This window comes from Rattus norvegicus, chromosome 16 (assembly GCF_021556685.1).
Source record: "Rattus norvegicus strain SHRSP/BbbUtx chromosome 16, alternate assembly SHRSP_T2T, whole genome shotgun sequence".
Classification (NCBI taxonomy): domain Eukaryota; kingdom Metazoa; phylum Chordata; class Mammalia; order Rodentia; family Muridae; genus Rattus; species Rattus norvegicus.
The window spans coordinates 59378565-59396927 of NC_141549.1; the positions used below are offsets into that span (position 1 = coordinate 59378565).

Genomic DNA, 18363 nt, shown 5'->3' on the forward strand with positions numbered 1-18363 from the left:
AGATCCCACCCAGAAACCAAAAAACTGACTACACGGACAAGCGTGGGTGTGTCTATTTGTGACACTAATTTTATTTCTCATTCAGTTTGCAGTTTTGATTCTTACTGATACCTTTTTAGAACATGTTTTTGATAGCAAATGAGGAGCTTGGCTTTTGGTTTTGTTCTGGTTTTTTTGTTTTTGTTTTTGTTTTAATATTCCGAATTTGGAGAAAGGAGTTTAATGGTTTTAAAAATAACAACCTGTGATTTAACAGAGGAAAAGAAAGCCCAAAGATCTGTTTCTTTGACGCTAATTCAGTGGTACGACCTCTTCACAGAGGTCACCAAAGACCATGGGAAAGCACAGACGTTTACATTACACTCCTAACAGTAGCAAAATCACAGTCATGAGGAAAACAATTTTATGGTGGGGGTGGAGGGCACAGCATGAGGCACTGTATTAAGTTGCAGCATAAGGAAGGGTGAGAACCACTGCTGTAACTCCATTGTTGCTATTCCTGTTGCCCTGGATGTGTTCTTCAGGAGATTGGTTGGGTGTGGGTGTGGCCTCTGTGGGCTGCTGGTATGTTCTGTCATCCTCTGACAGGACAGGGCATGGGGTGCAAGCAAGGGGTTGAGTTATTCCAGTTCTCTCTTTCTCCTGTCCGCTCCGACTCTCAGATGCTGTGTGGGATTTCGGAATAACTGCTTTTTATCAGTTGCAACGTTCAGTGAGTTGTTGATGGTGTAAGACTTGTTTGTCTCATGGTATTGCTTACCGAGTCTCTGAAGCAGATCTGGTACACAGAAAGTGCACTAACTTGTTACATTTTTAGTTTGGTTCTCAAACTAATGAGAATTAGAGGTGAAAATTTGACACCCTGTCATTAGCGTAGTTAAAAAAAAAAGCAAAGCTTATTTTATTTTAAAGCTTGGAAGCATTTGTTGCTTGAAGGGTTTGATCTGTTTGCTCACTTTTAATCCAGGTAATCAGGTTTACACATAACCAGGTAAAATACCTGGAAAAATGCCCGGTGGTAATAGTGTGAGCCTGTGCAGTTAAAAAAACAAAAAGAAATGGAATCAGTTCACAGATCACTCTAATGAAATCTCATGGCTTTTTTTTTTTTTTTTTTTTTTTTTTTGCCTAGCTAATAAATAGACATTAGGCATGTGAGGTGGTTAATTTCCCTTCTCCCTGTTCCAAGTAGTGACAGGACCTGCGACATCATTGGCTGTTACATAAAGCTCCTGAGACCACCCACTTTCTCCTCCCCTTTCCATCCCTGATGGGAGCCACAACAACCCATGGCATGTACAGTGTGATGTAACCAGGGCTGCCTGCTTCCGGACCTGCTCCTCACAGCTCTTGCTCAGACGGAGGGCATTGTTTTTTTAGCAACATCTGGGAGTGCGAACGGAAGCCTGGAGCCCTAGGATAGCTTTATTTCCCCCTCTGGGTGGCCTGGCGTCAGCTATGTAAGCTTGTTTTGCTCTGGCTGTGTCTCTTGGCCTGGAAGAACACCGAGTTGCAAAGGGACAGTATGTGATGGTCCCTGGAAAAGCTGCTTCCCCTGCGAAGTTCTCCCACTGGCTTCGAAGAGATGCTGTTGTCTCCCAAATTCTCCTTATCCACCATTCACGTCCGCCTAACCGCCAAGGGACTGCTTCGAAACCTCCGGCTTCCTTCTGGGCTCAGGAAAAACACTGTCATTTTCCACACAGGTTGGTCATGCCCTGGTCTCTGCTCAGCACCAAACCGGGGAGGGATATGCTGATGAACTTGCAAACGCTTCTCAGATTTCTATGGAGACAGATAATTGGGAAATAAAGCCCTCTTTAAAAGGAGAGACTTGACTGGTGACAAGGAGCAGTTTTCTCTTGTGTCGAGCAGGAGGGGAGGGTACTTCGGCAGCTGTAGGCTTGTCTGAGTTTATGGATGCAGGGTCATTGCCTTGCAACTTTCTGAAGCTCTCCTCAGCCACCAAATCTGTTATAAAAAAAAAAAAAACCAAACACCTGTTAATTCACATCTGTCTTCAAATGATTTTTGGAAATAGGTAGTGAGCATGTTGAGACGACTTCTCTTTGCATTGGGAAAGGAGATGGTTTCTGTGGTTTTGTTTTGCAGTTTAGCAGTTTCTCACTAAGATGGCATTTCCGTATATGGAAAGACCCCCCCCCCCACACACACACACACTCACATACACACACATTGTAAACACTCCTAAAATCACCCAGATGCTTGCGGAGGGCCAGTAAGCGGACCTCACTTTAGTTTTCCAGTCTTCCTAGTGCAAACAGCTGTGGTCATGGAATATTGCTGCTGCTGTCTGTGTATGCTGCTGCCGCCGCCGCCTTTCATTCTGCTGTGCGTAACCGGGAACTCTCCTGGGTGCATCCCTTCAAGCACCTGTAAACCCGTCTGCTTACGCTCAGGTACTAAGACCGCAGTGGTGGTGAATTAAGTTGATTCCATTGTGTGACAGCCTAAGTCTCCTTATAATTGGTTGGGGCTGCCCTGTGTTCCCTTTAACAGGCTTGCTTCATGGGCATGCAAATGCACGATTTTCCCATGCCATGTGTGTGTGTTTCCTGTGTGCCTCTTGTTTTTCAGTTGGCTCACTGTCCCTGGTGATTTTCTTTTTTAAATCGTGCTGACAGCTTTTCATCTTCTCAGCGGCATCTGCCTTCCCTGTGGGATGATCTTGATATTTTTTTCCCCAGCTTCCTTTCCTCGTTTCATAACTCCCCTTGGCCGGGCATTTGAGTTGGCTGGCCTTTCCTTCCAGGTCTGATGGCTGAAGGTAAATGAAGAGAACTGGGGCCATGCCCAGCCCAAATGCCACTGTGATTCATTTCACCCCTAAAAAAAAAAAAGGTGGGGGCCGTGGTGGGGGGAGCTTGCTGGCTGCTGAGACCTTGGCTTTAATTGCCTGTCCCCTGAAATTAAAAATATATTACAACTATATAAAAAAGGTTAAAAAAATACAGGTGTGCTCTGTTACTGTTACTATTATATTATTAATTTTTTCATATAATTTTCATCCTATTCTTTCTCCTCCAGCTCTTCCTGGTTCATCCCACCCCCCTACATTATACAAACAAGTGTGCTTTATGTTAACAATAATTTCCGTGTTCCAAAGCACAAGCAGCTCCCAATATTAATTTCTAAAACTAATGTAGGACCTGCTCTAAGGTAAAAGGCTTGGGAGCAGTGGGCAGATAGGATCTAAATACATTATATGTGTGTGAAATTTCTAAAGAGTAAATTTTCAAAATAAAATCAGAAAGAGAAGGTCTGAGGGCACAGCGTCAGCCAAATGTGCCTCTTTCTAACCCCGACTCTATCGTCTCTCACTGTCACAGTCTTCTGGTTACCTTTCCTACAGTAGGTTAGCCAGAAACAAGCGTATGGGAGCCTTTCATAGCCTCATCGTTAGGCAGACTTGGAAGCTTGGTTTTGCTGTTTTAATTGCTGCCCTTTGTAAGGTTACCGTATCTTAGAGTTTCATGGTTACCCACTTCATTCTTCTTTGGGTGGAGAAGGTGCCAGGGATGGAGCCGGGTCTGGTACCTGCTTGACTGGCGCTCTACCTACTGAGCCGCACAACCCAGCCTTTATCCCAGACCTTTAACAGTGTGAAGCGCTGCTGACTGAACAGTGCTTTCACTTGTTCCACCCACCGATGGCTTGACGTTTGTTTGTAAGCGCCTTTGTTAAGCTGGTACTTTGAGCCTGAATGACCAGAGTTCAGTTAATAATGTGTTTTCTTGCCATGTTGTTTTCTGAGCTTATAGAAGTATTTTAAAACCCTTTTGCTGAGAGTCCTAGTCCTTAGACCTGTAATACACGTAGCAGGGAGAGTGCTCCTTACTTTACCCTGGGAAGGCCCGGGCACATGAACTGACTTGCCCAAGCGCACACAGTAAGTGAGGCAGCAGCACAACCTGTGAGCTCTGTTTACATTTTTTACCTTAAAGATTTTTCCCCCAGCTGTGAGTATGGCGCTCTCTCAGCACCAGGGACTGGGGACGAAGGAGTGCTTTCCTCCTCAAGATTGTTAAGTTCCTATAAGAAATTGGAGGCTGGGGGTTGGGGATTTAGCTCAGTGGTAGAGCACTTGCCTAGCAAGCACAAGGCCCTGGATTCGGTCCCCAGCTCCTAAAAAAAAGAGAAAAAAAAGAAAAAAGAAATCGGAGGCTGGGGAGTGGACCCAGTTCATGCAGTGTTTCCTGCACAAACATAAAGACCAGGCCTCTGCCCTAGGACCCGTGGAAAAGTTAGGTGTAGTGGGATGGCCTTTACTCCCAGTGCTGGGGACGCAGATGCAGGAGGATTCCTGGGGTTGGCTGGTCAGCCAGTCAAGCCAAATTGGTGAGCTTTGACCTCAAGCGGGGAGACCCTGTTTATAAAAATAAGGGGGAGACGTAAGACAAAAGACTTATGAGGGTGACATCTGGCCTTTATACCACAAAGCTCACAAGTGCATGCATGCACATACATGCACATGGAATAGAACAAAATATTGTAAACAATAATTGGTATTTAAAAAAAGATTACGTAAAGAATTCAATTCTAATAATTTTAGTTATCCCTAGAAGTCTCTTTGAGTTCATCTGCATCATACCATTTTAAGGTCAGAGAAAGTTTCTAAAAATGAATTGGTGATATCATTGCCATTGGTTTTATCTAATTAGACTCGTGAGCTCTGACTTGTTTTATATTCCTAGTAAAGGAAGTTCGGTTGGTTGCCTTAGTGATGGGGCTACTGACCTGGATTCAGGAGAACCAGGATAAGATGGTGTCAGCTCTGCTCGTAGCCCTGACTGCACTACTGTACTTGGACTTTAATTTTAACTAACTACCGCCCAGATCCCATTAATCATCCTGGCTTACTTCTCTTTATGACGTCATGTTCTTATCTGGCCATCAAACGTGACTCATTTTATTATTCATCCTTGGTGATCCACAACAATTGCTTATGAAAACTCAAGACCCCACCCTTGGAGGTGATCCTTGTTTCACGCCCTCCTTCAGGAATTTGGGGGTGAAGCTCACTCTTTTGTGGGACTGAGGGGCTAGAGACTCGTTTTATATTCCTAGTAAAGGAAATTCGGTTGGTTGCCTTAGTGATGGGGCTACTGACCTGGATTCAGGAGAACCAGGATAAGATGGTGTTGGCTCTGCTCGTCCTAGGAGCACCTAGAGTCCTAGGGAACCTAGGACTACCTGCATCCTAGGCAGTGGCTTCACCATCGAGCTGCAATCCCCCACCGGATCCTGTTAGAGAGTAACCACACACTGACAGTGACCAGTCGGTGCAGCTACCAAGTGGTGAGAGCTTCCCGGAAGGCTTCACACTGACCTTATGCTGCCAGACTTTCCTCTAACTCCAACCCTCTTCTCACATTGCAAGAGCAATGCATTCACGTCTCCTATAAGTATCTGTTAAGGCACGTGCCATATGCCAGACCCAAGGCTTGGTGCTGAGAAAGTAGCCAGGACTAAGTCCCACCACAGCCCTGGGCCTACCTCAAACCCATAGCTGGCCAGGAGACAGGTAATGATGATAGGGTGTGGCCTGGGCCCTCTGGAGGTTCTTGGCACATTTATCCAGGGGTTTCTCAAGTGCCTTTAAAGTGTGGTCCTTAGGAGAAGTGGAAGGCTGGGGATTTAGCTCAGTGGTAGAGCTTACCTAGGAAGCGCAAGGCCCTGGGTTCGGTCCCCAGCTCCGAAAAAAAGAACCAAAAAAAAAAAAAAAAAAAAAAAAAAAAAAAAGGAGAAGTGGAGGCACTGAGGGATAAAAATCGTTCCATTTGAAGAGCATAAAGAATGTGGAAATCCTAGAGGTGAGGACAGGTGGCTCCTTCAAAGGAAAAAAAAAAGCAATACTTCTGAGCAAACGGTGAGCGGGAGGCTGGGAAAGGTCCCCGGGTCAGAGCCTGGAACAAGGGCACAGGCCACTATGCATTGTGGTACTGGTTACTGACAGGTGTGTCACTGAATTAGGGATGTCATTGTTTTCTGTAAGGAAGGGTTGGGAGAAGAAAGAAGGGCCCCCTGTAGGGATCTTGTGTGATACTGGAAGTGGATGTCAGACGTGGGTGAAGACTGTCAGGATTAGGAAGGAATCCTGAAAGTCTGGAATGACCTCGCTAATTGTCTCAAGTTTCTGTTTGTTCAAGAGTTGTTTCTTGACAGAGTATTAAGCTAAGCTAAGTGTATTTTCAGTTTTTATCACATGGGTCCCCGTTTTATGATGATTCAGAGAGTGTAAGGGAAATGCACTTCTAAGTATAAATACTCCTTGCCTCTCAGTTCAGCTTTCCTTGCAAGCTGGAAGTAAACCCATATTAATTATTACAGATTGTATACCTTAATCCTCCAATACTTAATGTCCTCTTTAACTCGAGTAGAGGCAGTTAATTACACTAAGGAGTTTGAATTATTTTTGCTGAGCTAGTGATTGTTGTAGTGCCCCGTAGCCGTTTCCTCCAGATTAAAACATCCCCTCCAGTGGGGAAGCTCTTTTAGGCTCAGGAAGTCCCTGAAACTGACCAGATAGCACTAGGCTCCCTCCTCCTTGAGTATATATAAGCAGTTGGGACTCCTCATCCACTCTGAGAGAAGCAGAGCTGCTTGAAAGAGTCAGAAGCCTCTGAGCTGAACAAGCTCACGGAGACACGCCCACCTGTGGCGCTGCCTGTGCTGGGCAGTGAGCATCTGGTTCCCAGCTTTTGTCAACTTTTATCTTGGTAATGTGGCTGTCTTTGAGTCATTTCTATAAGTAGCTCCTTTCACCCCCATACTCCGGTTTAAGAAACCCCGATAAAACTCATCTGAGCACTGAGTTGGACTTTAGTGGTGGTCTCAATTTGATCAGTTGTTGGTGCCCTTTCTGGGGGAAGTAGATGCTTGTTTGTGTCTCCCCGGGAATAACGTCACACAGCGGTTTAGGCAAGTCTGGGGATTGCAGTGATGCCTGCCTGATGTGCAAAGCCCTGAGTTTGATCCCAGAACCTGAGTAAGGGTTGGAGGGGGTAGCTTAGCAACGGAAGGAAGTATTGAAGACCAAAGCAGTACCAGAACAACATACCTGAGGCTGTCGTGAAGAGCCATCTTGACCACACATCATGTGTATGAAGTCTATTCAGTTATAACAAAGCTCATCAAGTTACGTCCTTTATTTGGTGATTACTTTGGAGACTTTGTTTAGAATTGCTCTGGGCCTGAAAACCAGACAGTTTGAGAAGTGACACACTTCCTCCTGAGACAGAGCTGTGCTGTCTGTGGCTCTGAAGTCAGGATGGGCGGCTCTGCTGTTTCCTTAGCTCCTTCCTTAAGGGTGGCTGCCTCAGGCTATGAAGGCAAAGTAAACAGGGAAGGAGGTGGGGGCAGATCCCTTAAGCTCCAGTCCCAGTCACGTGGCTAAGATCTTAAAAAGACAGAGGCTGAGAAACTGAGTGTGCTCCCTCCCTGTCTGTGGTCTCTGAAGGTATGTCTGTCCTCTCAGAGGCTTCCACTGGCCACTTAAAAAGCGAGAATAGTATTTGTTATTCAACAAATGGAGTCTATAATGACCTTGCAGTTTGGTTTTGGGTCTTCTGTTTTAAATCTGAACTAAGACAAATTAGTTTTGGTGCTGACGATAAACATTTGTAATAATCCCACTTGTTTTAGTTTGCTTTTCTGTTATCGTAATTAAACTCCAATCAAAACAAACCTAGGAAGGAAATGCTTTGTTGGCTTACAAGTTGCAGTCCACCATTAAGGGAAGCCATGGCAGAACTGAAGCAGACACCATGGAGACACACTGCTGACTTGCTCCCCATCCCCCCTCCCCCACCCCCACCCCCACCCCAGAATGCTCAGCTACCTTTCTTACCAGGCCAACTTGCCCAGGGAAGGCACTGCTGACAGTGGGCTGGGCTCCTTGAGTCAACTGGGAATTAAGGAAATGTACCTAGGCCAATTTGATGGAGCAAATTCCCCAATTAAGGGGCTCTCTTCCCAGGTATCTCCAGTTCGTGCCAAGTTAACCAAAACTAGTTTCAACTTTCAAGCTAGTTTATTATTGGACAAAATCTTAATACTTGACTCTATTTACTTAAAATACTTTTAACTTTCCACTTTAAAATAACGCATGGAGGGGGGGGATGTTCTGCATTTCAGATCTGTCTTTTTTTACCTCAGTATTAGTAGAACATTTATGATATTTATTCTATTCATGTGCTGTTGAGATCAATGTGTTTTTCTCAAACACCAACATAACAGGTGCCAGTGAAGCCATTAACTAGAGCTAGTTTCGATAATATATATGTATATTATGGTATGTGTATAAATATATACACACATCAATTTATATGTCAAGAGAGTTGGTTGTTTGTAGAATACATAAAGGGCCAGATTGAAGGATAACGGATCAGTAATGTATCCCTACCATACTTTACTGTCCTAATGAATATTTACAACCCTTTTGCTTCCTTGAGGAAGCCATCTTGATGACCTCATTGTCCTCTGACCCCTTTGACGATTACTTACCAAGAGCATTGAGAATTACCATAATTAAAATTAAAAGGAATATTATGGCCAGGCGTTGTGGTACATGCCTTTAATCCTAGCACCCAGGAGACAGAGGCAGGTAGGAAGTTCAAGGTCACCTTCTCTGTGTAGAATACCCAGAGAAACAGACAAAACACCCACCCCAACAATACGTATTGTGACACTTTGGGTGCAGAGCTAAGCCTGGCGTCAGACATCTGTAATCTTAGCTCTTGACAGGCTGAGGCAGTATGGAGAGAGAAAGGTCAGCGGTGCTGTACCAAGACCTTATCTTTCTCCCACCCCAAAGAAGAGCGGTGTGCACATTGCTTGTGATCTTGGGAAAAAAAACAGCAGTGGGGTTTCTGATGGCCTTTTCCGCATTAGCCATACTTTGAATCATTTTAGAAGTACTTTTTTCGCTGATTTTGTAGCTCTGGGGAAAAGTAAGACTAAAAATGTTTTATGGGCTATACCTAAACATTATTATTATTATTATTAGTAGTAGTAGTAGTAGTAGTAGTAGTAATAACATTATTAATTACTTTCTTATTGCTGTGATAAAATACCATCACCAAGGCAAACTTTTTTTGAAAGCCATTCCTGTACAAATTCAGTGGCTCTGAGCTCAGTTTGTTGCACCACAGACAAGAAAATGCTGATTTTTAAAACTATAAGACTTTATACTACAATGTTCGACATCCTATGAAAATGTAGGAATATCAAAAGTTTTGAAATTCAACAATTTATTTTTTTTGTTCAATTTAATTTTTTTTAACTTAACACTTTATATATTGCTTGCTGTCCCCCTCCTGGTCACCTCTCCCACAATCCTTCCCCATCCTCCCTCCCCTTCTCTGAGTGAGTGGGGGTCCCCCATGTATCCCCCAACCCTGGCCCTTCAAGACTCTTTGAGGCTAGGCACTTCCTCTCCCACTGAGGCCAGAGAAGGCAGCCCAGCTAGAAGAACACATCCCAAGTACAGGCCGCAGCTCTGACCAAGGCAACTTTTTAAGAAAGGGCTTCACTGGGATCATGGCTGCAGAGGATTAGAGTCTACAGTGGCTGAGCATTGATGGGGTGGCAGGAAGCCGAAGCAACAGCTAAGAGTTCACGGCTTGTTCCACAAGTGGGAAGCAGAAACTACTAACTGCAAGTCTTGACACTTCAAAGCCCAGCCCTACTGACACACCCACTAACTCTCCCCACACAACCACCCACTGGGGACCAAGTATTCAAAAGCCGAGACTGATGGTGGTGAATATCTCATTCAAAGCATTGTGAGGTGGAGAGATTTGCCCTTTCCCCCATGACCTGGTTCTACAACCTGGTTCTAGGTGCCTCCCACATCAAGGGCTACTATTCTGAGAATGGCATTCTCTTTTCTTTGTCGTTTATGTACATCGAATGTTTTTAACCTGGCTACTTGAATTTCAGTTCTTTTACAAGAAAATCTACTGTGCTTCATTGTAATAACGAGGATGATCGGGTTTGGGGTCTTTTGTCTTGTTTTGGTTTTTAACAGCTTTCATACACTTTGGAGATCCAGCTACCACTCAGTGAGTTATGTCCACAAGGGTCTACCCTCAGCTGTTGGGTGTCCTTTTATGATAAACACAACGGCAGCAGATCTCAGTTCTAGAGGTACCATCTGTGTCTCCATAGCGCCCACCCACGGGGCATGGCCTGAGAGGCGGAAGTGACAGCATCTGAGTTGGCTTAGCTCAGGATGTAAACATCACAGGAGACATGGTATCTACAAGTTTAAATCTGAATTACTTTGGTGGAGTAACGACAAGAAGGCCCCAGCAAACTGCTATAACTTGTTTGGGAGATCTGTTTCTGGTGGTGACAGGACATCGGGGTACTATTTCCTCCCATGTGTTTGATTAGAAAGGACACATTGTTGGTGACTGTTGTCATTGGCAAAATTAAAGACAGCACTGGTATAAGTAGGCTTGATGTTACTGAGCAGTTTTTTAGGTCTCTAGAAAGATTGGCAAGTTCAAAGGATTAAGGCAAAAACAACCCAAAGGCCCATTAAAAAAAAAAAAAAAGCTACTGTTAAGGTAAAAGTGTAGGCTTGGCATCGTGGTGCATGCTTTAATCCCAGCAGCAGGGTTGCTGAAGTAGGCGTATGTCTGTGAGTTCAAGGCCAGTCTGGTACACACAGCAAATTCTAGGATAGTTAGAGCTATGTACAGACATAGTCTCAAAACCACCACCACCACCACCAACAACAACAACAGCAACAACAACAACAATACCAACAGATAAGATTGAGATGTACCTCAGTTGGTTACCTGCCAGCCTACGATACATGGGGCATGCTGGATTCAGTCCCCAGCACTATATAGCCATGCATGGTGCCACTTACCTGCTATCCTAGAGTTTTAGAGGTAAAGGCAGGAGGGTTAAAACCTCAAACTCCTCCTTGAACACACAGAGAGCTTTATGTTTAAGCTAATGTTTGCTGACATAAGTAATCATGTTTTTGTTAGTCTGTATGAATTACTGCCACTGTTGACAGAACTTGTGGTGTGTGTGTGTGTGTGCGTGAAGACTCTCCTGTGTGTTGCAAGCAGTCTTTAGGCTCGATTGCACCTTGAGAAAATTACAAGTCAGGTGACTGATCTGAAGAGCAGGTGAGCTTAGGATGGGCTATTCTTGGAGACTTGGGGAGCAGAGTGTGAGAGAAGGTTCTAACACCTTCCTCACTTGCTGCTCCAAACTCCTCCTCTCCCTCCTGCCTTTGCCCTCATTGAGCCTGTCAATATGATAGCTCCCAGATGGCAAGCCTGGGCTACACCAGAGCCTCTTAAACTAACCGGCTATGTGGGCCTCCTGTTCTTTTCCTGCCTGTTCTCATAGCCTTGGTCCCCAGATTTGGTGTCATTGGGCCTCCTTCCTGACTTCTCTGCCTCAAGTTTGCCCCCTGAGATCTCCCTTCCTTTCACAGGGCCCGGCTCAGCACCATTCTGTTTCCTACAAGATAAAATCTTGCACAATGCACATCCCCTTGCTCCTGTTTCTGTTCCCAGCAGCTTTCTTTTACTTTGGGATGGGTGGGTATGTTGATAGACACAGGCTTTGGGGGCCTTCAGTCTCTGCCTCTATATTTTCTGGCTCTGTCTTCAGTTCCTGGCTACCTCCATTACTTACTTGTCTGCCACATGGGCAAAATCAGATAAGACTCTGCCCCTCTACCTAGGACACACTCTGCTTACAGCCCCATCCCACTGTGTACATGACTCCAGTATCTGATTATAATACCATTTAATAGCCCCAAGACTGGTGACACACTTCTGTCTGCTGCACAAGTTTCTGCTTAAAAAACAAAACAAAAAGTCAGATCAGTTTATTTAGATGCATTCTGTAGACAGCTACAGAATGAGCAGTAACCATTTAGATAACCATGGCATATCTGGGCTCTCAGTTATGTTTGAAAACATTCCCATTGATTCTCATCTTAATACTTTAGTTTCATGATTGTTGCATGACAAAAAAATCCCATCAAATGCTAAGGAGATGCAGACCGCAACAGCCAGTACATGGTGCTCCCATTAGAACTTCCAGATGTGGATTGGTAATAGTGTAGGAGCTGGGACCTGTTGGGCTGTCTAGGCTGGTGGAGGTCCAGGTTGTCTTTCATTATCCCAGAGCAATGCTGTCCTCCAAGATGGTCCCTGCTGGGCCCCCAGTGTCTACTTGGCTTCCCTTGTTATGGTAGATTGGACCATATCAAAGTTGGACATGACAGCAACCCAACAGGAGAAAAAGAGTCAAAAGAGCGGACCCAAGAGTGAGAGTCCCACTCGTTCTTACAGTCAGGAATTCCATGAAGATACTAAGCTAACAGCTCTAATCTAAATACAGAGGACCTAGTGTAGACTCAGGTAGGTCCCATGTTTGTTGCTTCAATCTCTGTGGGCTCCTATGTGCCTCGCTTTGTTGGTTCAGAGGGCCTTGCTCTCCTAGTGTCTTCATCCCCTCTGGCTATTATGCTCCTTCTGGTTCCTCTTCCTCCAGGTTCCCTGAGCTCTGAGGGGAGGGATTTGATGCAGAGATCCCGTTTAGGTTATCTCCCACATAATGTCTGACTGACTGCATCTGTTTCCAACTCCTGCCAGAGGAAGCCTCTCCGATGATGACTGGAGAAGACACTGATCTATGAGTATGGAAGAATATCATATTAGGAATCATTGTATTGATTTTTTTTTTTAAGACCAGCCATGTTTGATTTTACCCTAGGTCTCTGGGCCATCTAGTCTCTGATTCTTAGTCACCCAAGCAGTGTTATACATTGGTTACTTTTCCTCAAGTAACCCTCAAATCAGATATTGGTTGGCTACTCCCAAAAGTTATGTGCCACCATTGCTGTAGCATATTTTGAGGGCAGAACAGATGGTAAGTCAAAGGTTGGTGTCCATGTTTATCTTTCAGTAGTCTGCAGAGTACCTACCTTTCTGCACCAAAGACACTAGAATATAGAGGTGGAGGCCCCATGTAGGCACCAGCCCTTACATTTCCAAGTTCAATGACTTGTATGGGTGTTGTCCTTGGTTATAGGACCCCACCTTTGGTATTTGAAGAGCAACCATTTGTCTTACCAATAGCCTGTGTTTTGGAATTTCCATGGGACCCCCTTTGCCAACAGCTCAGTTGAATGCAACCCAGTCCCACCACTGGCCATTGAGACTCCATATTCCCAAGGAGTCCTGAATAAGATTACCATCATACATTCCAAGAAATTTCCATTGCACTAGGTTTCCAAATGTCTCCCAATTCCAGCCATCTCTCTCCCACTCCATCTTCCTACCACTTGATCTCTAATCTCCTGCCCCCCCAGTCTGCTAGAGAAATCTATTCTAGTTCCACCTCCAAACCCCACTACCATACCTCTGCTCTTTACCTAACCTGATTCTACGGATTGTAACTTGGTTATCATTTACTTAATGTCTAATATATATTAGCAATATATGAGCACATATGAGCTCATATATTGAGCAAGTTAATACCATATTTATCTTTCTGGGTCCAGATCTCTGGGTGATTTTTCTCTGGTTCATTAGCCTGCACATTTCATGGTGTCATTATTTTAATAGCTGAGTAATTCTCCATTGTGCCAATGTACCACATTTGGTTTGTCCATTGTTCTATTGAGGGACGTCTAGGTTGTTTCACTTTGTGGCTATTTTAAATAGAGCCGCCATGAACATAGTTGAGCAAGTGTCCTTGTGGTAGAATGGAGAGTCCTTTGGGTATATGCCCAAGAGTGGTATAATTGGACCCTGATGTAGATCGACTCCCAACTTTCTGAGGAACAGCCATATTGATTTCTAAAGTGTCTGTTCAAGTTTGCACTTGCACCAGCAATGGAGGAGTCTTCCTCTTGCTCCACATCCTCACCAGCAGAAGCCGTCACTTGCGTTACTGATCTTAGCCATTGTGGCAGATGTAAAATAGAATCTCATAGTTTTGATTTGCATTCCCTGAGGTCTGAGGGTGTTGAACATTTCTTTAAGCGTCTCTCAGCCATTTGAGTTTCCTCTATTGAGATTTTAGTTCTGCCACCCCTATTTTAATTGGGTTATTTGGTTTTTGAATATCTAGTTTCTTGATGTCTTTATATTTTGGATATTAGTTCTCTATCAGATGTGTAGTTGGTGAAAATCTTTTCCCATTCTGTAGGCATACAGAAACTTTTCAGTTTTAAGAGGTCCCATTCATTGTCTATCTTAGTGATTGTATTATTGGTGTTAGGTTCAAGAAGTTGTCTCTTACGCCAATGTGTTCAAGCCCCAGTTTCTCTTCTGTCAGCTTCAGTGTAGCTGGTTTTATATCTAGGTCTTTGACCTACATGGACTTGAGTTTTGACACTGTGATAAATATGGATCTATTTACATGTATTACATACGGTATACATGCAGACATCATGTAGACCAGCACCATTTGTTGAAGATGCTGTCTTCCAGTGTGTATTTCTGGCTTTATCAAATACCAGGAATCGATATGGGTATTGGATCAATGTCTGGATCTTAAATTCAATTCCATTGATCAACATGTCTGTTTTTATGCCAATACCATGAAGGTTTTATTATTAATGATCTGTATAAGTACAGCTTGAAATCAAGGATGGTGAGACCTCCGGCAGTTCTTTTGTTGTTCAGGGTTGTGTCTAGCTATCCTGGGTTTTTGTTCTTCCTTCTGAAGTGGTGGACTGTCCTTTCAAGGCCTGTTAAAGAATTATGTTGGATTTTTGATGGAGATTGCCTTGAGTGTGTAGATTGCTTTTGTAGATCTTTTCATCTACTGATCATCTTCTTCAGCTACTTTCTTTAAAGACTTGATTTAAAAAAAAAAACATTTCTTTCACTTGGCTTAGAATTAGCCCAAGGTATTCTATTTGAGGCTATCGTGAAAGGTGTGGTTTCCCTGATTTCTTTTCTGCATTCATTTGTCATTTGTATATAGGAGGACTGCTGATTGTCTTTACTTTTTCGTATGTAGTTGCTTTGCAGCAAGTGCATTTCAGCAGAGTTCCCTGGTGGAATTTTGAGGGCCACTTATGTACACTATCATATCCTCTGCAAAGGAAAATACTTTGACTTTTTCCTTTCCAATATGTGTCCTCTTGATCTCCTTCAGTTGCCTTATTGTTCTAGCTAAAACTTCAAGTACTGTATTCAATAGACATGGCCAGAGTGGAGAACCTTGTCTTGTCCCTGATGTAGTGGAATTGTGAGCAGATGTTTTTGGTTAAAACTTTTTGGAGGCTTGCAAGGTGGCTCAGCAGGTAAAAAGCACCTGCCACCAAGCCTGAAGGCCTGGGCTCAATCCCAGGACCCACATCTTATACAAATCTGTGCATAAACAGTTTCGTTTTCCGGTTTGTGCTTTACCATTCTGAGGTTGTTAGTACTTGTAGACCAGAAGTGGCAGTGGTAGTTACTTTGTTGATAATTTTAATGTCTCAGATAAAGTGGATTCATTGAAGTCAAAACTTGATCTGTTAATACATTACATAGATATGATAAGCCAAACAGTTTATCTTTTTAAATACAGCCACATTATCAAAACAATAACATCCTCATCTGATAAATGTGTAAGGGCACACCAGGAGAGATGGCCAAAGTTTGCTTCCTATTATGCTAAATTTGTCGCATTGCGATAATTTCATGTAACCAGTAAATCCCACAGGGCTCAGGGGAAGCCCTGTGTCTTTTCATGTTACAAAGTAACCCGTCTGTATGAGCTTGGGGCACTGAGGATCACTAGAGATTTTCCTGTTCTCTCTCATCCTCTGGAATGGGGACAGGGAAGGACGTGTGAACTAGGTCATCAGCAGGATTGTTCTCCTAAGGGAGTACAGTATGTGGAGCGAAGATTGAGGTCACCGTGTGCTTGTCCAGCCCCAGACTCAGGGCACCCCACACAATGGAAGGTGTGTATTCTGGAAAAAATATATCGCGGTGTCATTTCCTCCTTAGTTGTCAATTTTGTTCAAGCCCTTAACAAAACCCAAGTTTAAACTCTCGTCTAGATTGCTCTAGGAAAGACTCTGGGTGGATTGTATTTTCTTGCTCTCTAAATGTTGTGTAAAGATTTAAGGGCTTAGAATTAGTTTTAATGATCTTGAAAACAATTTTCTCTACTTGTTTTATATTAATATTTGTGTAGATAATAGTTGCCCTGTCATTTTAAGTTATAAAAGTGGGTGCTGAGGAGATGGCTCTGTGGGTAAGAGTACTCCTTCCTATGCAAGCTTGAGAACTGCATTTCAAACCCTCCTCACTTAACATTAGAACCTGCCATGCATGTCTGTACCCCAACATTAGCGGGGCAGTACAGAGAGAGAGAGACCTCAAGAGCTCCCAAGCCCGGGCAAGCTAGCTGAGCCGGCAAGTATAAGGTTCAGTGAGAAATATGGCCTCAAGGAAATGAAGTGGAAAGAGGACTGGGTGTCCTCCTCTGACCTCAATAGTCCCGTGCATGGGTACACAAGCCCGCAGGCACATGCATACACATATTCTCCCACAGCACAGACACACACGCATTTTTAAAGAGCGAAACATATGAGAGTGATTTGAACTGTCCAATTATGTGGCTTCTAGTCCTTAGCCCAAGAAGGTGAACACTTAGTTTTCTATGCTGTACTTTGATGATGTATTTGTAAGTGCCCAGGAATACTAGTGAATACTTCTCTAGAATGTTAACATAAAAGATTGGCCTCATACTGGAAGATGTAGCTTACTGCTGGAGTGCCAAGTATGCAAGGCGCCAGTCTGATCCCTGACACTGTGGGGAAAAGGGAACAGGTGAGAGCTACCCCTCACACAGTCGTCCGTTAGTTTCAGAAGTCTGATAAGTTTGCTACATACATTTTGATTGATTCTATATGTAGTAATTTACATTGCTATTCAGCCCGATTTCCAGAGTGTATGAGGATAGCAGACGAGTCTGTTTATACCTGCGCCAGCCTTACCTTCCTGACAAAGGTACCTTTGGCTGCTCTGGAGGCTATGGCAGAGGACTAGGAATTTAAAGCTCGCCTGGCCTACGGAGAGATGGAATCTCAAAGAAGAGAGGAAAAGAGGAAATATTCTGAACTGTAAAAACTGCCATTGTTCTTAACCTATTGTGTGGCAAATATAATTTCTTAGAACATTTTACTGGCTAATTTTCGGTCAACTTGACACAACCTAGAGTCATCTGAGACAAGGAAGCCTCGACTGAGAAAATGCCTCTGTAAGATCAGGCTGTGGGGCATTTCCATAATTAATTCTTAGTTACTGGGAGGGCCCAGCCCATTGTGGGTGGTGCCATCCCTGGGCTGGTGGTCCTGGATGCTATAAGAAAGCAGGCCGAGCAAGCCAAAGGCAGTAAGACAGTAAGCAGCATCCCCCATGGCATTCGGGCTTCTGCCCAATTTGAGTTCCTGTCTTGACTTACCCCAGTGATGAACTGTTATGTGGGCGTGTAAGTAAATAACCCCTCCTCCCCAAGTTGATTCAGTCATGGTGTTACAGCAATTGTAACTCTAAAAGGCAACTGTTAAGGAACTGATACACAGAGAATATAGATACACTGTTAAATATTTATGGTTCTGTCATTAATATAGTAAGTGATTCATAATTTATTTTTCTGGCCTATTTTATCTTGGCAATATCAAGCTAAGTACAGTCTGCATCTAGAGACGTGGCAGTTAGTGACAAGCAGCTTGGACACTCCAGCCAGTAAAGAAAGAATGGCATTTTCCTGGTCTCCAAGTGCCGTAAGACACAGTGGGAATCTTAGTCCATTTTAAACTGAGGCTTAGCAAACCTTAGGAACTGTTTCACTACCTAAAGCAGTCACAGGAAGCAAGGACACGTTTACCTGATACTTAAACTACTGTTTTGAATGTAACTTATACTTAAATATTATTTTTAGTGTAAGCAAGAACCATTGGCTCTTGGAACACTGTACAGATTGTGTCTCTTTCCTGTCTTCTAAGCACTCTTGGATGATGATAGTTTGTGGATCCTTGAAAAAGGAGAGGAAAACTTGGCTGCTCAAAAAGTTCTGTCAAACTTGTCAGCGCTGAATGCAGACGGCGCCACGGGGACTGCTTGTCACAATAAGAAAACTTTTATTTTCTTTTTTCTTTTTTTAGTTTTGTGTGCCTTTTTCTCCATGTTTGTTTTGATTGTTGGGCCTGTTTATTTCCAGACCCTAAGCAGTTATGCTTCCTGCTTTACCCAGAGCAACTTGACGTTTGGAATGCTTCCAACACTGAAGAGAAGATTTTCATGTAAAAACGAGTTATTCCCAGGGCACAGCATGGGAAGTGAACAG

General features: G+C 43.7%; 2 protein-coding genes and 1 long non-coding RNA gene across 5 annotated transcripts in view; 2 read left to right on the forward strand and 1 right to left on the reverse strand.

The window, feature by feature from the left end:
- The window catches only part of Erich1 (glutamate-rich 1), a gene marked incomplete at its 5' end in the record, with an annotated part of 52793804 nt that overhangs the window by 28508005 nt on the left and 24267436 nt on the right, over nucleotides 1-18363 (forward strand).
- Mtus1 (microtubule associated scaffold protein 1) overlaps nucleotides 1-18363 on the forward strand; it is a 145564-nt gene that overhangs the window by 91321 nt on the left and 35880 nt on the right. The window contains 1 exon segment of one of the 4 annotated variants that reach the window (NM_178093.2): nucleotides 1354-1706. Within the exon segment in view, the coding sequence (NP_835194.2) occupies nucleotides 1586-1706 (121 nt within the window). The 5' untranslated portion in view covers nucleotides 1354-1585. 4 annotated transcript variants of the gene reach the window in all.
- On the reverse strand, nucleotides 1386-7348 carry LOC120097428 (uncharacterized). Its single transcript, XR_015640391.1, has 2 exons — nucleotides 7082-7348; nucleotides 1386-1971 (listed from the first exon to the last, which is right to left on the reverse strand). It is a non-coding gene; the product is annotated as an uncharacterized LOC120097428 (long non-coding RNA).